Below are 22992 nucleotides of genomic sequence, written 5' to 3' on the forward strand. Positions count from 1 at the left end.
GAGAGAGAGAGAGAGAGAGAGAGAGAGAGAGAGAGAGAGAGAGAGAGAGAGACATTAAAATTTAATTTAAAATAACACGACAAACTCAAATTTTGAAATTGAGAATTATAAATATTGAATATTATTCCATGATATTAATTTCTAAAGCGAAATAACTCTCAATTCATAAATATTGGTACATATATAAAATCAATCCTTGTCTTATTACAAATAAAGTTCGAGGTAATTATCAGTTTCCATTTGTCTGTCTTTGGAAACACCCAGTATTCCATCTAATGTAGGCAGCTAGGTAACAAACAATGATTCGGCAGAGGTAATGACTACGATTAATGTATGGTAATCAAAATTTAAAGTTAAGAAGCTTACTTTTATATTTAATAATTTTTCTTCTTAATTTCCATTTTTCTTTGTTCAATTCTCTTCTTATCATGTAAATTATTCATTCAATGAACTTTGTCTTAGTTCTATCAATTACTTTGAATGTTTTCTAGTTCTACCGAGTATTTAATAATTTTCTTCTTATCTTTTCTAATTTCCCGTTGTTACCTTTTCTATACATTAAATATTGTTTTACCTTAAAATTTCTTTTGTTGTCAGTTGAGTATTATAGTGTATGTTTCTTTCTTACCTTTCTCCTCTCTTTCACTCACTATTTTCTTTTCTTCATTTAAAGGTATATTTTAATTTTCTATTTTTTCTCTTATTTACCTTCATACCTACGCAGTATTTCAAGGCCCAAACTATATATTTCCTAAATCCACCGTAATCTGAACATGGTGTAAGGGCATCCCTAGCATAACCTCTCAGTGTCACCAACAGGTGGTTATGAGGTATTGTCTAGTAACAAACTTTCAAATAAGCTATTGTCATTTAAAATAATTATGAATTCATTTCTGAAAGCGGTGTTAATATCTTTAAACCTTTTAATTTAATAAGGTATTTCTCATGCTAAGAACTTTTCCTGAGTTTACATAACAGAGGTTTTAACTGAAACTGATTTTGATACAGGTGATTTTTACGGTAATTGAGTTTTGAGACTACAAAACAGAAATCTGATTGAAGAAAATAAATTATTTTTTAATGAATATTACAAACAATGAAGAGAAGAACATTATGAAAACAAAAATTTATCAATAAGACGCATCCCTTAGATGGAAGGGTAGTATCATTATAATTATATGTGTATGTGTGTCTATATCTCTATCGTGTATATCTACAAATGAAAGATAAAATGGAAACTATATAATCTGTATGAATATACACCAAATAACAATTTAAGAATGAAAACTCATAATTACATTCAAAACAGAAATAAATGAAAAACAATAATTCACCTTCTTTATTTCGTCCCTTCTTTTTTGAACCTTCTTTATCCTGGAAAACAAATGAATATTATTATTAAGTATATAATGTAATTAAGACGATTCCTTAGATATAGCATCATACTAAGGTATATTCAGTGGACTTCCCAAAATTTTCTAAATATAGAACTTTCAAATCCTTCAATCATTTCATATTTAATTTTAATTTTTCCTTGTAGCACATTACAAAAAAGAAAAATTATTTTTGTAATAAAAATTGTGTTTCCAATCGGTATTGATTTGATAGAATAATTTAGGCACAATATTATCTGTATAAATAAAAGCTGTTAGTGTGATGATTCATTAGAACATGACTCAAAGGATTATTTCTCAATCCTCATGGGATGGCTCAGTTTCCTATAGCTCGGTTCTTTTGTTGTGTTTACATTTTCTTCATTTATTTATGCTATTTTCATGTTTTATAATTAATACCATCAGATGATGAATTGAGTGATTTGCTCAGTTTATCACAGAATCTCCAACACTTTTCTGATGATAATACAGATGTAGAGCAGCATATGGACAAATCCAATTAGAAGAAAAGAAATTTTGTAACTACCTTTACCACAGACTCCATCTCCAGTCATAAAAATGGGAAAATATTATTAGGAAATCACTCCTCTTAAAGTGAAGGTAAGCAATCAATTTAATCAACTATCTGAAATTGACCTTTTATCTGATAAGCATAAATCAGCAACAGCAAGTTCTAGCAATAATAATAACAACCTGAATGTTAAACCCAATTCCATGAAAATACCAACTATATTCTTACAAAACGCCACTAATTAAAAACTTCTATTAAGCGATTTTAATGCGTTATGTATTGGACCTTTCACAACCCAGTTAACTGGCAATAATACAAAAATTTTGCTATCAACTATAGAAGACTATAGAACTAACTAAACATTACTACAAAGAAAAAATATAATACCACACATTTTCTATACAGTTATCAGGATGGTTCCCCATAGTATTACGGAAGAGGAATTCAAGGCCAAGTTACAATTAAAACGATTTGAAGTTGTATATATATCCAGAATACTGAATAAAGATAGAAAATCTACTTCTTTATGTTCAATATCTATTAAAATAATGAAAAGGAATAATTTATTTTCTGCAATAATTACTGAAGAACCTTAACATAAAAACAGTGATATTATTTCCATTTACAATCGAGGTGTGTTAAGTATAAAAGAAAACACAATTTCTCAAAATGCTCATTAAAATTTACAGATAAGCCTTTTTTGTGTAAATTGTGAACTTGCGCATGTGGCATGTTTTGGGAACTGAAAGTCTGAATTGGATGAGGCCACTATAATGTAGGCACTACTAGTGCCCCATGTGGCCAACAGCAAAAGCTTACCTCCTTTAGCCCCCTCTGTGGAAGAAGAAACTTATGGATGAGAGAGCCATCTTCTTTTGCTGTAGTCCTTTTTCTTCATCCTCATTTAGTGAAAAAAAAAAATGAGTGAGTTAGAGACACTCTGAGGTGCCTCCCAGAACAGAGGAGGAGGGAGGAAATCGAGGAATGAAGAGAGGATAACCAAAACATGAAGTAAGTCCACCTAATTCAATATAGTTCACATCAACCGTCATCATCATCAATAGGCATATCCACAGTTTTCTAGACCAATTATTCTAAATTCATTAACACACCTAATCATAAATGTTTCGTTTTGGCCACCCAATTTGAGAATTTTATTTTCAGTTAATCATGTTTCATTTCATCATTACCATCAATTATATACAAAACACTAAAATCCAACCAGCCAATCAAAAGTGAAGGTGCGCCTGGCCTTAAGTTGAAAGCATACTCCATACACAGCTAACTACAAGGGATGTAAATATTACCAAACCATCATCATCATCACAATCATTTTATCCCCTTTACTGCTTGCACAGTGTGGGGTTACAATTTGTAGAGTCTGGACCAGATATCTCGCTCTTGAACCATCTCCCTTCTCCTACTCCAGTCCATATCCCGCCTCCTGAACGCCTCCTTAACACTCTCCTCCCAGGAAATACGTGGTCTTCCTCTTTCCCTTCTTCCCTCCACGCGAGTCTCATATGTCTTTCTGGGAATTCTTTCCTGGTCTATCTGAAGGAGGTGTCCGAACCATCTTAGCTTATGCCCCTCTAGGATGCTCTCAACCAGTTTGACTCCAAGGTTAGTCTGAATAGTACTGTTCCGTACTCTATCTCGTCGTGTCCTTCCTTTTACCTTACGAAGGTACCGCGTCTCCATGGATTGGATCCGGCTCTTGTGTTTCGAGTTGAGGGTCTATGATTCGGAAGAGTAGGAAAGAATAGAGAGGAACGTTGATTTGTAAATCATTATTTTAGTTTTTCTTGTCACCTCCCTTTTTCCGAGGAAACCTCTTCGAAGTAAACTAAATATTCTTCCAGCTGCATTGATTCTTTGAGAAACTACCTCATCAATGTAGCAGCTTTCGTTGAGATGAGCACCTAGTTATTTGAAATTCTGGACCAGCTTTAGTCTTTCTCCGTTTGCTCTGATCAACCTCATTATTTTCTAGTGTTTCTTTCCTATCCTCATACATTTGGTCTTTTCCGGGTTAATTTTATGTTTATCGAGGCCATTATCTCTTGCAGAACACTTATGTTGTATTGGAGGTCTTGGTCGTTGGAAGCCAGCAAAACCAGGTCATCCACCAAAAGCCAATACAGAAAATTTTATGGGTTGTAAGTTCCTGTGTCCTAACTGAAACTGTCTCATTCCAAGTTTAGCTTTCTTTATTGCTTTATCAAGGATTACTATGAAGAGCAGCGGACTCAAGCAACAACCTTGACGAATACCTGATTTTGTTTCAAATTCCTGTGATATGTGGTTCCTTGTCTTAGTCACAATCCTGGTTTTATTATAAAGACTCATCAAGGCCTCTATCTGACAGTACCTGCTCTATGTCTTCCTTTCTCACCCTGTTGAAAGCCTTTCAAAGGTCCACAAAGCAAATCAAAAGTTCTTTAGTCTTTTCGACAGTCTTCTGTTATTTGTCACATTGCGAAGATGAGATCTTGCATGCTTCCTTGTGCTCTGAAACTGTATGTTCCTCTCCGAGCTGGCTATTGACCAATGTTCTTATCTTTGTCTCCAGTACTCCAGAGTACACTTTGCCGGGTAAACTGAGAAGTGAAATTCCTCTGTGGTTACCATACTCTCGATTGTCCCCTTTCTTATAAATAGGAACGATCATTGCAACTTCCCAGTCCTTAGGAATTCTCTTTTCTTTCCAAATGAGATTCAGAAGATGGAGGAACATCTCTTGGCCTTTACTACCCATATATTTGATCATTTCGGGAGTGATTTCGTCAATACCTGCTGCTTTGCCCAGTTTGACTTTGTTGATGGTTTCTTGAAGTTCTTCTTCTGGAAACCTGAAAACCTCCTCTGGATCCCTCAGGATCTCACTGAGCTCTACATCTCTTCCCTCTAGCAGATCTTGGAAATACTCCCTCCATCTTTCCATGATAAGTTCATCACCCCAGATAATATCTCCATTTCTATCCTTAATACCCTTCAGAGAAGTCGATCGTTCCCCTCTCATTCCTTTGAGAACCCTATAGAAGACCTTTTGGTTTTCTTTAGAATTTTCCTTGAGCTACTGGCCTAAATCTTCCCATGATTTCTTTTTATTTTTGTGGCATAGGGAGGTGGCGGCCCCATCGCCCTGTCATAGTACTGCAGATAGCCACTGGTCCTCCAGGTTGGAGGAACAGTACACTGATGCTCATACATTTACACAGATTACAGAAAACTACATTCAACCCCACACTATAGACCAAGGTTAATGACAGTACACACCCTAGGTAATTTTGTAAAATATGTAAATAAAAATAAAGTTTGAAAATAAAAAAAAAGATGATAATTGGCAGCAGTGGCATGTGCAATCCTAACGCACTATCCCACTGTTGCCGAACCCCATATAGCAGTAATGCCCGGAAGGGGAAAAAAAATTACACACCCTAGGGTTACCTCCCCTAGGTAGCCACCCCGGATGGGGAAGCGTGTCAGGAAGCCATAAGGAGGCAATCCCTCCACCTGACTGGGAGAGTGGGCCGATACCCCATTCACCTTAAACCCTATAATCACAGAAAACATAATGAAAAGAGCTGGATTGTTCTTACAGAACTCGATATGGCGTGGAAAACGATTTATCGACTGGCAATATGGAATGTCCGCAGCTTGAACGGGAAGGAGTGCGAGCTTGTGAAGGAGATTAGGAAGGCGGATATGCTGGCAATAACAGAAACTAAGAGGAAAGGAACGGGAGAAGTTAAGATACAGGATTATACCAAACCATAAAAAAAAAAAAAACTCACCTCCTGAGCCAAATACTCGTGCAACTGAGAATAATTCCAACAGACTGGATACTGGAATTACTTTAAAAGTTTTATACACTGATGCTACTCACCCAATATCAAAACAACAGGAACAAAAACCTCGGTCCACAGTCAATCAAGACAACCAAATAAATGGTGAAAATTTGGGGTCTTCTACAACTAATAGCATTATCGAAGCCATCAAACCCTAATAACCACAAATGATGACACAGTTATCCATGTTAATAGCTTCTTTCTTCATGAATGGACTGCGATGTAAATATATGCTTATCTATTATTACTAATTCTCTCCTGGCAAACTGCGCTTTACTACAAATCAAATATTAATCTATTAATTCTCAAATATTTATTTTTTATCTATTACTACCAAACTAAGGAAATTAAAAATTTTAAACTGGAATGCTCATGGCATATCCTCTCAAAGGAATGTATTTAAAGTTTTCCTTGAATCAAATTTCATCAATGCAGCCTGCATAATGGAGACAAATTTATTTCAAAATGTTAAATTCAGCATACTACATACATACACTCACATTCAGGTATACATAATACACACCCTAGACCCAAAGGAAACAACTCATCAACCCCAGGCTCAAATTTAACCAAGGATATTGGAATTTCCTGTCTCTCTACAGACCTGGAGCACTAAAATTGCTCTTAGCACAGATTGAAAAATACCATCTGGACATAACTGCTATCCAGGAAATCCGGTGGATTGGTCAGGCCATTATTGAGAGGAAACGTCACACTATTTACAACAGCTGCAGAGAAAGACCCCACAAATATGGTACAGGATTCATTATCAAGGGAAAATACCGACAACAGGTAAGAGGGTTTAGAGCCTTAAGTCCTAGAATATGCTTGATAAGGATTCAAGGAACATTTTACAATTATTCCATTCTAAGAGTACATGCCCTCATGGAAGCCTCAGAAGATGGAGAAAAAAGAAGCCTTCTACGAGCTCTTGGAGAGAACTGTGGATCCCTGCCCACAACATGATATGAAGATCATTTCAGGTGACTTCAATGCAAAGATGGGTAAAGAATCAATATTTCATCCAACTATTGATTGACATAGTCTGCATGAGTCAAGCAATGACAATGGAGTAAATCTTTTAAATTTTGCTGCTTCTCGTGATCTTAGAATTGGAAGTACCCTCTTTCCCCATAAGATAATACACAAAGGAAAATGGAAAACACCTGACAGGTCAACATTAAATCATATCGATCATATCCTTTTAGGCAGTAGGCATATTTCCAATCTCTGCAATATGAGTGCATTCAGAGGAGCAAATGTGGACTCTGATCACTTTCTAAGTATTGCACATGTCCATGCATGAATAGCGCTTGGGAAAACAAGTGCACCTGCACAGAAGCCTAAGCGATACAACATCAAGAAGCTTAAGGATCCAATAGTTCTCGATCAATATGAATCAGAGCTAGACAGGTATATTCAAGAAGTTGATGCGGTGGAAAATGATATAGACACCATGTGGGCTAAATACTCACAGGCTATATCAGACACAGCTACTAAAGTGCTTAAACCACCAGAGAAGAACTCGAGATCCCCATGGTTTGACGAGGAATATGAGAAGGCAACAAGCACGAAGAATGAAGCATACCAAACCATGATTCAGCTAGAGAGGAGGAAGAACGTTGAAGTATACAGGCAAAAGCAGCGAATGGAAAAACATCTCCACCAGTATAAGAAAAGACAGTGGGAAAAAGAAATTGGAAAGGAATGAACTCCTTAGGGGACATAAACAGAATAGAGTTCTTCAGAGCAGTTAAAAAAATAGAAATTTTTTTGAAACAAAATCCACTTATTGCCTAAATGAGGACGGAAAGCTGCTTACAAACATGGTGGATATACTCGCAGAGTGGAAGAGACATTTCTCCTCACTTCTCAACAAAGATCTCCTGGAGGACGAAGAGAAGAATCTCCCTAAAGATAACCCGAGGGATGGAACCACCTGATGAAGAGGAGATTTTGGATTTACTAATTATTGGATTTATTTTTTAAGCCAGGCTTAAAAATAATAAGGCGCCGGGTGCTGACAAATTGCCCGCAGAACTACTTAAATCTGGAGGAAGTGAGTTGGTGAAAATTCTTCAGAACATGGTCATTCAGATTTGGACAGATGAAGTAATTCCAGAAGCTTGGAATAAGTCCATAAATCTGTCCAATCCATAAAAAGGGTAATCAGTTGGTCCGTGACAATTGTAGAGGTATCTCCTTACTCTCTTCTCCATACAAATTGATGTCCAACATCCTCTTTCAGTGCCTACTCCTCTTTGCAGAAAAGAGCTTAGGTCAGTACCAGTGTGGTTTTTGGAAAGGACGATCCACAACTGACCAAATATTCTGCTTATGCAGAGAATTCATGCTTGAGAAAGGACATGAATATGGGATTAAAACGCACCACCTAATTGTTGACTTCAAAGCAGCATATAAAAGCATTCATAGGGAACAGTTGTACAAGGCAATGAGAGAATTCAACATCCCTGAGAAGTTAATTAAAATGGTAAAACTAACCATGGGAGAAATGAGATGCATGGTGCAGATTGGGGGAGCAAGATCTGATGAATTTGTCTCAGGAAGAGGACTAAGGCAGATGGATGCATTGGCCTGCCTCCTCTTTGATTAGCTCTTGAAAAGGCCATTAGAGAATCTGAAATTCAATTAGGCGAAACCATATTCAGCAGAACAATACAGCTTCTTGCTTATGCTACTGACATTGACATTGCTGGGCGCTCTTTCCAAGCTGTGTCAATGGTGCTTGAAGTGAATGCAGAAAAGACCGAATAGATGGTCACAGAAGAAATCCCCAGGCCTGGTGGAGAAATTAGGATAGGAGAATATACTTTTGGAAAAGTCCCTGAGTTTGTGTATCTTGGATCACTCATGACCCAAGACAATGTTGTGGACTCCGAAATTAAACAAAGAGTCCTTTGTGCCATCCGCTGTTATTATAGCCTCAGTTCCTATTTTAGGAGCCGTGTCTTGTCTAAGGACACCAAAGGCAAAACAGAAGGGTTGTCTCCTAGAAAGATCTGTGAGTAACTCCTATCCTAGGAGGAACTAGGGAAGGTAAGAGCCTCTACCAGGATGTTCAAGGTAACGAATGCTGGAAATGGGGTCCTGATTAGGACAGAAGAATAGGACCGACTGGAAGAGGAGGGACTCAATGCAAGGAAACCTCAACTGGAAATCAAAAGAGTTGGATTCTAGATTTCAACCAATATTGGCCACCACAGAAAAACACAGATGTAGAAAAACTGGCTGCAATAGCTGATAAAATTCATGAAGTATCTGCGCCGACCGAAGCTTATAACATAGCACGACTGGCCCCTTCAGGACCAACGATAGATAGGTCATCAAGTAACTGTTCAGAAGGCCTACTTGAACTCCAGCAAGATATGGACCGAATACTAGGTATTTCAAATTCCAAGGAATGCGTCCAGGCTTCTGCCACCTTCAGTTGGTTATACTTACTGCTTAACAATGATAAATTGCCATACACGATAGATAGACAGAGGCAGTGCCACTCCAAAATATCACAGCAGAAAACAGCCACAGCGTTTTAAATACATTGGATCTGGATTTGGCATACCAACTACCGTCACTACAGACCAAGGGCATCAATTTGAATCTAATTTATTCTATCAGCTATAGCAGAGCACTCCTAGGCATCTAACAGAAGAGGACAACGAAAGATGGCACCGAACACTGACATCACTTCACACCTAAACAGTGTCTTTTGGATGAAGGTATTACCTATAGTATTACTAGGTTTATTTCACCAGCCTACACAATGACACTTTGTCTAGCTCTAGTCACCGAAGCTCTATATGGGTGCCCTATCTGCCTCCCAGGTGAATTCCTAGAAGAAACTAAAAATAATTACAAGCCCTATGCTGCACCAAAAGAATTGAAGACAAACATCTCCAGACTGCAACAAGCCAAATCATGGGAATTGTCCTGGGAGACATTCATCCATGAGGAACTTCAGAAATGCATGCACGTGTTCATCAGGGAGGTCAATAGACGCCTGAAGCCGGCATACATGTCCAATGAAGACAACACAGAAATAGGACTACGGTCAATCTTAAAAAAATTGGCCCAGTCCACCCCGAAAAGAAAGAAGAGCAACAGAGCAACAATACCAGACATATTAGGGGAATCTGTTAGCCCACAGTCAACCGCTTCTCTGAGGCAACAATAACAGGGACACTAACCCTATATACCGAGCCAGCCCTTGATTAATTAATGGCTAATTAGTAAGTAATTAATGCAACTACTACTAGATCATAAAGCAAAAATTTGCGCTGCACCTGCAATCTTGAAGAAAATTCTCAAAAATAATTACATTGCCAATTCAAATAGAACTTTGTTATCCTATTTACAAATCAACTAAAATAAACGTCGCTCTTTGTATATTAAAAATTCAGGGCAATGAACAAGCGGAATAACTAAGTATAGACCAAATACAGCACACACCCCACTCTACGTAACTTAAGAAGATAGTTTATCTTATGACCAAAAATATCACATGAATCTTCAGCTTCCCGGATGAGAACTCAAATTAATTGGTACACGTCACGATGCCTTAACTTACCAACCTCGAAAATCCCTCTGGACGAGGAGACAACACCACAACTGCCAGAAAATGGGGAAAAAAAGGCAATACAGACTATCCACAAAAAGTATCTGCCCTATGACTCTGTCATTAAGGAAGGGAGTCCTGCAGCAAGCTAGGCTGCCTGCAAGGAGTTTGCCTTGGAACCCAACAGAGTACGCCACTACAAGCCTCACCTTAAGCTCTCAAGATCGTAAAAAATATTTTTGTAAAAACCCATTGTTATTTTTATATGCTGCTATTTTTTATATGTATTACTTAAAAAGGTTTATTGAACAATAAAAGATAGTTACCAAAATATCACACTGAACTACCATAAAAAATACTAGAAATGACCACTTCTCAGTTCCAAGTAAACGCACTAACGCTTTTATTGCCAACCTGCAGGACAGGTCTGATCACTCTTCCTCAGGAAAGGTCTAGTCCTGGCACTAGTAGCGTAACTTTCTGCTTAGGGTAGTTTGGCGTGATAGCCATTTCTGCTGTATAATATGAATTGATTTTTATTATGCTTACCTAAGACTAGATGTTTCACCTCCCTGTTTCCTTTGCTTTCTATTCCTCTTACCCAACAATCTTAGTCCACCTGGCTAATCCTAGCAACTAGAACTGTTTCCCATCCTTTTAGCAATACTAGTCTGTCTGGCTCATCCCAGCAACTAGTAATGTTGTATCCCGTCTGTCCAAAAGCCTCGTCTGTCTTGCTAATCCCAGCAACTAGAACTGTTTCCTGTCCTGTCAGCAGTACTAGTTCGTCTGGTTCATTCCAGCAACTGGCACTGTATCCTGTCAACAATTCTAGTCTGTCTGGCTCATCCCAACAACTAAAACTGTTTCCTATCTACTACCCTACTTATCCTCTCCTCTACCTGCATCAGTGTCCAGAACTCATCTCCTGGCATGGTTGATCCTTACTTATTTCCTAAGAAAATTCCTGAACATGCTTTGTCGAGGGCTTTTTGTGGAGTAGTTATCAGGCCGGAGTACCATTGTAACCGACTATCATCACACACCTATAGGACAGCCTCGACAAATGTAATGTTTTTCTAAAATCATACTCGTACATTTATAACAACTTGCTGAGCAATGCTTCATTTAAGGAAAATGGTTTACCTCAAAAGAAGAACAGTTTTTTTGGCTTATATCCACAAATTGTCAGAGAAATGAGAAAAATGTATAGCTAATGATGGACAATACAAATAAATTCTTTTCTTCATTTTCATGTGATGATAGAGTATTTTCTATACTAAATGCTGGATTCATATTAACCTATCTTGGTAAATTTAGGTATATAATAATGAAAAGTTAGTCTAATCATTATCCAGCATCTGAAATTGTGTTTAGCTAGACATATCTTCAAAGATTAACTGTGTAATCATGTATAATATTATTTAACACGTTGACTGCCACTAAGAGTTATCTTGTAGGTTGCTTACTTGGCTTAGTTGGTCAAACTTACATTGGCTTCCTAGACTGAAATCTTGAAAAGTACTGTGGCAGTCAACATGTTAAGTAATCATATGAGTTAATTTTTTTTTTGTCTCGAGCTTAAATTATTGGAAAAAAAGATTGTTCACTTATTGGCTACCACTAGTCTGTTATTAATTTCTCCTTCAATCCTATGTGACACCAATACTCCAAAGGTTATGAGTTGAGATATGGAAATCCAATAGGTAAAGTTTGGAATACCATCCTTAACAACACAGTAATGTTCAGGATATTGATAAAATCCAGAGTAGCAATGGGAATCGCAATAGAAATTCTAACTAAAGTGATAGTCCACAACAATAATAATAATTTGTGACACAAATTCCCCAACAAAAATTAAAGGTAAATTATTAAGTGGCCTCATCAATTAACCGATAAACAAAAAAAATTGCAGCAGTTAAATTAAATTAAAAATAAAAATTTCTAAATCATATTAAAACAGAATACTTATGATATATTACATATTTATGGTAGAACAACGATTATGGGTAACCTTTGAACTAGAAATGGTTAGATTTGACTTGGAATACTAATATCTCAACACATACAAATGACATACGATGATGTTTCTGAGAATTTAAACAATAAATTTAAGGGATTACTGGGTTAATTTATATTTTAATCTCAATACAAATTAGTTTACCTTTTTATTAATTATCTTCAAATTTTGAGAGCCATCCTCAACTGCAGAAATTTCTGGTGATTTGGGAACAATTTCATTAGATGAATCTTGAGACTGACTAGGTGATGGAGAATTTTTACCATTCCTTTTCTTATTTTTACGCCATGCCTGTAAAATTATAGCTACAATTAAATATTTTCCTATTAAAAAATTAAATAAAGGTTTAGAAGATACTAAGGTTAATTGATACAACTGTTCCAGAAAAATATGATAAAATAATTAATTGGATTCAACAGACAGCTAGTAAATTTTATTGGAAGATTGCTGATTGACCGTGTGTATTAATAAATGGAATATGGTCTGGGTGTGGTCAAATTAAACTCAAATAGTAATATTTAAAAAAAAAAATAAAAATAGTACAAAAATATTACTATTTGATTAATTATTTTATATATTCTTGTTTGAGAGTGGTTTAGTTTATTCTTAATTTAAAACAAATTTGATCCTTTTTTTTCTCTCAACTTTATTCTTTACAACTTTTCCAACGTTTTGACCCTCAGGCCATTCTCAAGGATACCTTCATATTGATGTCATTTCCTTTTTCAAATCTTAAAAATGCAGGCTAATTGCCTTTGTCCCATATAACCTTTTCTAAATAATTTTTTCCTAGATTTAAACCTTTTATAAAACACTTTTCTTCCTTCCTTCATTCACATTTTCATTTTAAAACTGTTTTAAGTTGCAACATTTAATTAACAACATTCCAGAGCCTCAAGGATTTTCTGATCCTGAACCACCTCCTATATTTGTCAGTAGTATTGAAAACTTTATTTCGTTCAGTCAAGAAATTGCTAACTTGATCGGACAGCCAAACTTTAGATGTTTTTCACGAATTAAAGACATAAAGATCAACAGAACAACTAAAGAACATTATAAAAATCTTGTAAATTATTTGACCCAAAAAAACTATGACTTTCACTGCTACCAATTAAAACAAGAGAAGGCATACAGAGTGGTTTTAAGGGGTCTTCATTTATCTACTCCCACAGACGCTATCAAATCAGGCCTAGAAGAGATTGGCCACAATATAAAAAATATATCGTGCATTCTTCACCCCACCAAAAAATACCTTTAGCCATTATTCTTTGTCGGTTTAGAGCCAGCGAGAAATTATCCTGAAATATTTCAGGTTACAAGGCTGGTTTATTCAACAAACTATCCATCTGAAGCTCCTGATCCATATCATCATTACCAAAATCCTATAGATATAACCTCAATCCTCACATCCTTCCTGAAAGATCTTCAAGAAGCCATCAAACCTCTCACTAACCTTATCACAACAATCCTATCTGAAATCCCACTTAACTTCCCACGATGAGCACAAAACCTCTAGCTGTCGTGTTATGGAATGCAAATGGCCTACAAAATCACCGTGACAAACTCAACTTATACCTACATGATAAACACATAGATATAGTCCTCCTGATTGAAACTCATTTCACACAAAGGGCACACTTTTACATAAGTGACTACATCACTTATAGATCAGACCATCCAGATAACACTTCCCATGCTGGTTCTTGTATCCTTATCCCATTCCCTTATTCCTTCCAATCCAACTGATGCTATTCAATCAACCTCGGTTACAATTTTAACTCCCCTTTTCCATGTTACCTTTTCAGCTGTATACTGTCCTCCTGGTAATAACCTTTCTTATAACCTCCTTGATTCCTCTTCAATTAATAGCTGGAGGAGACTATAATGCTAAGCACCAACGATGGAGATGCCACACATCCAACTCCCGTGGTAGCATCCTATCATGTGTTTCCACCTCCAATACATATTCCATTCTCTCTCCCAAAAATCCAACTTATTGGCCTACATCCCTCAAAAAGCGCCCTGATATCCTTGACATATTTATCACCTCCAAGATTTCTCCCTCTCAAGCCATTGTTGAATCCCTGGACGACCTTTCATCAGATCATAGTCCAGTTCTGCTTTTTTTACATTCAAGCTCTGTACTTAAGCCCTCCGCTCCTTTATTGATAACAGGAAGAGTTAAATGGGACAAATTTAAATGTGACCTGGAAACTAAACTGAACTTAAACATTAGACTGAAGACAAAACAAGACATTGACGAAGCTATTGAAAAACTCACTTCATCAATAAGAACAAGTATAACTGACTGTTCTGGGTAACCTACGGCAACCAAAAGGTTGAATTGAAGGGGCCACCATAATACATTATAGCTTATAATAGCCTACAAGATATACTAGCGCCCATGTGGCCAACAGTCCAAACTAACCTCCTCCAGCGCTCTCTGTGGTGAGAAGCAACCCAGACTAATGAGAGATAGCCATCTTGTCTTCAGCCAGAGAAGCAGTCCATCTTTTACTTTTGTTCACTCATCAATAATATCTACCATGAGTGAGTAGATTTACTGGAGTAGTTCCCAGCAGCAGAGGGGAGAGAGACAGAAATGCGGAGGGAAGAAGGAAGCATGAAGTAAGTCCACCTGGCAATAATTAACATCCACCACCACATAATAATCATCATCAACCACCTCATTATCTACAATTCCATAGCCCAGCCATTCTAAATTTACTAACCATCTAATTATAAATGTTTTCTTTTGGCCACCCACTACACCACTTGTAACTTTTTCATTCAATCATGTTACATTTTCAATTAAACAGTCCACTCAAATCCAACCAGCCAACCAAAAGTGAAATATGTCTGGCATTAAGGTGAATGCATGCTTCATACACTGACAACACATCAACTAATCAAATCAATAACAATAAACAAAATAACCTGCCAGCATATTCGTATCTTATTAAGGGAAAAATGCAGGGCAAGATCGAAGGGGCATAGGACCAGATATCCAACTGACAAAACTTATTACACCAAATTGACTAACAAACTAAAAGTAGAAATAAAAAAATAGAAAATTCAAAATTTAATTAACTTTACTGAAAATCTTACAACTACTGACAAATCATTATGGATGACCACTAAAAACCTGCTGAATTTCAAAGATTTTAACCACCCACTTCTCACCGAATCCCAAACCTGGAACAGAACTGTTGCAGAAAAATCACAAACATTCAGACAACACCTCTCTACTCTAAAACCTTTATTCCATATTCTGATATCCTTAACCCAATTCACCTTGAATTTATTGAAGCAGAACTAAATATTCTGCTCCAATGACCCTTCCACCAAAAGCATTTCATTCTTCTGAAATATCTAGTATCATTCAAAGATTGCCTACCCGCAAAGCTCTTGAATACAACCTAATAACATCCCACATTCTAAAACTTCTTCTTCGGAAAGCCATCCTATTCCTCACCTACATTATACACTATAATGCCGTACTCCATTCCACATATTTTCCTGACCTCTGGGAATTATATATAGTTAAAATGATCCCTAAACCCCAAAAGCCATCAGAATACCCATCATCGTATCGCCCTATCTCTCTATTACTGATCATGGGCAAAATCCTCAAAAAACTCATTTTGAAATGCCTATACCTCATCCTAGATTCCAATCAAATAATCCCTGATCACCAGTTTGGATTCCCGGTCATTGTACCGCAATCAGCCACTGGCCTTCCAGGTTAGGGGAACATAAATTCTGACACTCACACAGTACACTAAAACAGCACACAACAAAACCAAGGTCATTTACAGAACACACCCAAGGATTACCTTTCCTAGGAAACCGCCCCGGAGGGGAAGTAGGTCTGGCTACTTAAAGGGGATTATATCCCCAATGAACACCTAGTGCCAGGCGAGGTGCACGCCTGTCCAGGTTAGCAACTGGAGGAGCCTAGCACATTACTGCACCCAGCACAATACATTACACACGAAGGTCTATACAGCCATCCCATACTCCTCTCTCTACTGTTGGACTAGCCCTCCTAGGAGAGTTGTCCCAGAGGGTACAGGAGAAAAACGAGGAATGTCACTCCCCAGCCGCTGAGATAGTACAGGATACAGTGGGTACTCCTCTTAACCCAGAAGGAGCGGCTGCTCTATCAGCTCAGTGTAAAAGTTCGAACGTTGTAATAGTGCCAGTTGGTGACTGGATGGGACCATGCTACACGTTCAGGAGTTGCTCCTCCGAGGCCACTGTACTCCACTCCCAGGAGCAAGCTTTTTCAGTGAGGTGGGGTTGAGAGCTGTAATGGCTGCACACCTACTCAAGAAACATTACACCATTCAAGAAACATTACTGACAACTCATTAAAACAAAAAATCAATGGATAATTTGTTATGAAGAGCAGCCTAAAGAGCCATCTGCAATGGAAGTAGATGGAGAGCAGTCTTCCCAGACTGAAATTACCGAAGAAGACATAAGCTGTGAAGAGGGGAGTGAGTTGGCTGCTAAGACCAGACGTGTCAGGGTGATGCCGCCACCAACTCCCCTCTAGTCTTCCATGTCAAAGGGAGGACTCTAGTGATGAGTCCACTCTACTTCAGTCGACCTCGTCGACTGAATCAGAAAAAGGAAGGCTAGAGCTAATAAGACATAACAAGGCTGGCCTGAGCAGCATGATGCCCAGAGTGGAAGGAGAGGTGTCAAAGGCTGCTAACATAGACAGGGCAAAACAAAAGAAAAAACTGTATAGAAAGAGTAAAAGAAGGGAGGAGGCCTTAATAAGGAAAGCCAAAAGAGAGGCCAACATACTGAGGCACCAGGCTCCTTCTTCTGAGCAGGTTACCCAAAGGCAGCCTAAAAGTACTGGGTGCCCGAAGGGTCATTCTCTCTTGGCTGTGATCAGGGTGGGCGGACCAGTGAAAGCTCTTGAACCGATTCGGGAAGGGAACGAAAGGGAGGCAATGTCTTCCACGCCCCCCTCTCGACGTGGGGAGAGCAAGGCGCCCATCTCAAGAATGGGTCCGCCCTAAGTACGTGCTAAAAGGCAGAGACCAGTGGAACCACATCCAAGGAGGAGACCACTGGCGTTCGATAACTTTGGACTCCAGGCAGATCCAGGATGGTTTCTCCACACATGTTTTATTGAGAAGACGAGAGACTGGAGACCATAGGTTTGTGGTGAGGCGGTCCGCTGAGGCTCCATGGCCCACTAAAATTGTTATTGGGTTGGGAGCCGAGATGATCGAACCTAGCAGATTGGTCCAGCTTCTCGAGTACCAGAACAAGGACCTGGTAGGTTTTTGGGTGCGGAATGCGATACAGACCACTTAAGAGCAATATTTAAGGTGCCGAGCAACACGATCACCTGGTTGGAAGCAAATGACTGGCAGCTGAGATACAAGTTGGTTCGACTGACCATATAGAGAACGCCAGTCTATTCGACAAATAGCAGCCACCCCCCTCGGGAGCAAAGGAAGGGCAAGCGCCAATAGGTGTTAGCCTTTCCTATATTCTTCTTCATCTGCCACACCAATGATCAAGGTAAGACAAATTAATATTCAACACAATAAATCGGCTACTGCCGAATCAGCCAAGTCACTTTCGGGGGTCAAATCGACCCTCGTACTAATTCAAGAACCATATTGTTATAGAGGGACTATTAGAGGATTAAGGGGTTTAGGCGGATAATCTGCCCAACCCCATGTGAAGATAACTCGAGGACTTGCATCTGGATCTCCAAGGACCTACAGGTGCTGCCTCTCCCTCAGCTTAATACCTAAGACACCATAACCATAGTACTAAACATCAAGGTTGGTATTAATAAGACTAAATTGTTAATAGGATCTGTATATGTCCCCCATAACTTAGATCTGGGAGGGCCTAAGCCTTTGTGTATAAAGAAGTCCAGGAGGTCAGGGTTACGGTTAGGATCGGTTGGCCAGTATGTGGGAGAGTTGGGACAAAGAATATTGCAACGAAGGGAATTGAATGCAGACAGGAGTGATCGTTCACGGGAATTGGTGGTTCTAGCTCCCCATTGTTGATTTTTTGCGTTGAGGTCTGCACCTAGAAGGAAATGGTGTCCGAGGGAATCAAGGAAGGAATCGAATTGTGGTTGGGAAGTGGGAATTCTTGGTGGGGAATAACCTGCTACTATTGTTATGGGGAGTAGAGAAGTTTGGATCGATACGGCTGTGGTTTCTAGGAAATAGAAGAATTAGATACATAAAAGAGCCATTCCATTGGTTTGTTTTGGGGATGGCAAAAAGGACCAATAGGCCCACTTGCCAGACTTGTCTCCCCCACCATTACCAGTACCAATACCAGTACTTTGTTACAAATAAAATCATACATAAAGACCTTAATGTTCCTTATGTACCGATCTAGCCCGAAACAGATATCACTCCTTCCATTATAAACTCCCTAACCACTCGAACCCCCTGATAATCCTCTAAAGCACCTGAAAAGAAGATGGCCACGAGACCTGCTATTGTAAAATGTCATTAGAGTGCTACGAATGGGTAGTTTCTCTACATGCCTGTAACACTACATTTTAACTAAGATCAAATTTACTGAATGTATTATATAATATTACTATTATTATATTGTATTTCTCGCTACTGCGGATTGAGTATCTGAGGTGGGGGACCTAAAAGTCCAACCACCTTCATATTTTTATTTATTTTTCCTTTGATTCAAATATTTAAAAATGTTTGCACTATATGTGCTGTATCTAAAAGAACTGACTGTTGAGCCTCTCTTAGTACATCAATAGGCACCCCCAACCATACACGCCTGCCACTGTGGATTTTAGAATGAGACCAGTCGTTGCTATTATAAATGGAGTAGTGGTAACACCTTCCAATTTATGTATTTTTCTCAATTCTATCACCAATTCCTGGTATTTCCTCAGTTTTTCTCCCACAGTGGAGCTATTATTATTATAGGATTATTATTGTTGGGGATCCCAACATCAATAAGTTCCGCTTTCTTTTTTCTTGGATCTATAAGGAGGATGTCTGGCTTATTATGGCGTACTGTATGGTATGTAATAATTGATTCATCCCAATATAGCTTGAAGGGACCTTTTTTGAAGGAGTCTGTTTGAGTGGAACTAGTAATATGGGCTCTTATCTTGCATTAAATTGTACTTTATCACCAGGGCCTGATGTAAAATTTTGGCCACATTGTTGTGCCTCTGTAAATATTCAGTACCAGCCAACACTCCATATCCACCCGTGATGCTGGATTGATTCCAGCGCTACTGAGCATAATCGACACTTCTTCAGTGCTGTTGCATCTTTTAGCACATGTTTCTTATATGATCTGGTGGCAATAACCTGATCTTGAATGGCAACCACAAATCCCTCTGTTTCGGAGAATAGCCTTCCAGCTTTTAGCCATTCAACTGGTATTTCTTTGTATATAGAGGCTTCGTTCAGTTGTAGAATCTCCCATGCAGAGACTTGCTTTTCCATTCCACCGGTCGTTCTTTTTTAGAAACAATGTTCAGTTCATCCGCTTTGCTCAGGCTCAGTGCAGTCAAACCATTATCCATTGTACCGATTGCCTGATAAACACTTGTAGTTTTTGAATGGAAATATTGACGTAGGGATAATTCTTGCTAGCGGCACGCTTCTTCAATATTTATGAGTCCTCGTCCTCCTTCTTTCCTGGATAAATAAAGTCTGGATTTGGATGATATGGGATGGTGGACCCGCTCTTGCGTGAGTGTCGTTCTTACGAGACGATCTAGTTCTTGTAGGCTGATATTTGACCACTTTAATATCCAAAGCTAGTTAGTAGCTAGTAGCTTAGCACTGGTATGACCCAAGTATTGATGGCCTTGATTTTCTGTTTTCCAGAAAGTTGAGTCTTTAATATTTTTCGTAGTCTCATTTTCAGCATTATTATTAGCTCTTGTTTCACATCCTTTCGAGCTATTTTGAGGTGCTGCTATATACCTAAGTATTTATTTTGTTCTTTGGCTTCTAGTTCCCTGGTGCACTCATCTTTATTTATCAGCAGGTCCTGGGCATTGACCACCTTTCCCTTGTTCACATGCAGCACCGCGCACTTATCAATTCCAAATGACATGCTTATATCTTTGGTATAGGATGACACTATTTCACTCATACTTTGTAATTGTTCTTTGTTTTTTGCATATAGTTTAAGATCATCCATGTACCAGTTGTAGCTGACACTGGTTGCCTCGTCCTTGGTATTGAGTTTGTAGCCCATCTGGTTCCTCTGCAGTATCCGACTTAATGGGATCAGCGCCATAAAAAACCACAATGGGCTACGGCAATCTCCTCGTTATATACCCCTCATAATTTTTATTTGGTTATTACCAAGGGTCACTCCTATTTTCACCCAGCCTGCCATCAAATTTGTGAGTAGTTTGCATACTTTAGTTTGGACCTTATATATTTCCAATACTTTGAGCAGCCAACTGTATGGTACAGAATCAAAAGCCTTCCTATAATTGATCCATGCCATTGAAAGGTTTCGCTGCTTTTTAGACACCTGTGCAGCAATGAAGGAATCCATTACTAAAAGCTCTTTGTAACCCCTAGCTCCTTTTTGCACCCTAGTTGTTAGCTGGGTATCATGTCATTAGAATCGAGGTGGTCGTATATTTTTGTTGCCAAGATAGAAGTAAGAATTTTATAGATACCATTCAAGCAAGTTATAGGCCGGAAATCTTCGGATCGTAAATTTGGCCCATCCTTCTTTGGGTTATTATTATTATTATATGCGCGACAGACTATGCAGGTCTAAGTCCTCACGCACACGTCCTGTATTTCCTAATACATCGCGCGTTTCTTGAGGTAATTGTATAATATAATATATAGTTGTAAATTTCAATAAATCAATTTCAATAATATCAAAAAATATATATTGTAATATCCTCTTTTTTAATAAATAGTTGATACTTATAGATAAATGATTTTAGTTATGATTTTATTTTATGTATATCGTTTCAGTATTGTTTATTTGTTATTTTAAATCAAAAAAGCAAGCTAACCAGTTTTCATTGTCTAAAATAAATACGCTGTTCAAAACAAGAAAGATGGCAGTACGTGTCCTTCCGAAGTGTTGGTTGAATTGTTTGTGTTGAGATAGATTGAAATTTTTCAACTTTTGTTGTTTCTATACAATAATTATAGAAAAAGAATTATCAAAGAAAAAATAGAAGAACATAACAATTATCAATGAACTACTTACATCGTAAATCATAGCAAATAAAGCAGAACGATTGTACTACAATTGATTATTTTTGGATCGACCAGTGAAAATTGAAGAGAGAAAACGGGTACTCTTGATTTTGCTGGCTTGGGGAGAAGACGTCCGTTCGGCTAGAAGCGGGAAGGACTGGAAGCCATTTGTTAGGAGTTGGATAGCGTCATGGACAAGAGGATGTCAACAGTCATATATCATCAAAAGAAGATTGTATAATTGGTAAGTTTTGTTTCTAACTGAAATTTATTGTATTTGTAGAATAGCTATTAAAAGTTTAAGTGTTATTATTAGTAAAGTGTCGTCTGTTTTTGATTGCCAGGAAACCCGGCCAGAGAAAAGTCTCTTATGTTATAAAATTTAAATAAAATTCTATTATCAGTTAAATATTAAAGTTTTTAATTTGAACCCAAGCTATCGTTTATATATGAAATTAGTTAAAACTATCAAAATTCTTTTTATTTCATTTTAAATAAATTTATGATTATTACAATATATATTGCTGAAGACTAACAGGATACCCTGTATACTGCGTTACTATCAATAAATTTCTGATAAAATGATATTAATGTTCATGCCTATGCCTAATTGCATATAATGATATATAACCTTGCATATATTGATATAACCCCTAGGGGTCAATATCAACAATTTTGAGGACCCCTGCTCTACAAAATCATGCTGAATATTTGTGCCAGATATTTTGGTCTAGAGATTAAAAGTAATTATTACAAATTAATCACAGAAAATATTTCATTTATTTATTGATTCAACAAAAATAAATAAAATATACTTACAATTTTGTCATCGATTAATGTTTGATCATCTGTTCTCTGTTGTCCTAATAGCCTGTCAGTTTCCAGGTCAGTATCAGCTTCATCTGAAAAATAATAAGCTCTTTTGAAAGATAAAAAAACAATAGAAATATTAAAATAAATTATAAATACACATGTATTTCTAAAATAGAATTAAAAAGAGACATTGAAAGAAGGAAAATATAATAACTGATTATTTGAAGATATATATATATGTATATATTGATAAATTTTTCTTGACTATTTATTGTAGATATATATATTTTTGTCGGTCTTCAGGATCAGTCAATAATACAACTATTTATTTAGGCGATGTTTCACAACTTTATTGTTTGCATGGTCATGCCCTACAATGAAAAAAACAGTTTTTTAGAACAAATATATTTCTTCAACTAATGATTATAAAACCATAGTATAATTAAAGATTAATAACTATTACAATTAAAACATTAATTAATAAAAATATTACCTACAATTGTCTATTACAGTGTGTTCTACATTGTTGTAATCCAACTAACTTGAGGTTAGTGCCAGAACTGAATAGGTTTTGAAATGGAGGTAGAGAGTTTGCTTTGGTTT

At 37.4% G+C, this 22992-nt stretch overlaps 1 protein-coding gene across 3 annotated transcripts in view; it reads right to left on the bottom strand.

Annotated features, from left to right (window-relative positions):
- LOC106687370 (amyloid-beta A4 precursor protein-binding family A member 3) overlaps positions 1-22478 on the bottom strand; it is a gene marked incomplete at its 5' end in the record, with an annotated part of 137931 nt that extends 115453 nt beyond the window's left edge. For all 3 annotated transcript variants that reach the window (XM_067047441.1, XM_067047443.1, XM_067047442.1), the window contains 3 exon segments: positions 1335-1374; positions 12494-12640; positions 22396-22478. In XM_067047441.1, coding sequence (XP_066903542.1) covers positions 1335-1374; positions 12494-12640; positions 22396-22478 — 270 coding nt within the window.
- Between the last annotated feature and the right edge of the window lie 514 nt (positions 22479-22992).

This window comes from Halyomorpha halys, unplaced genomic scaffold (genome assembly GCF_000696795.3).
Source record: "Halyomorpha halys isolate HHAL.00 unplaced genomic scaffold, Hhal_1.1 Scaffold952.1, whole genome shotgun sequence".
In the NCBI taxonomy this organism is placed as follows: Eukaryota; Metazoa; Arthropoda; class Insecta; order Hemiptera; family Pentatomidae; genus Halyomorpha; species Halyomorpha halys.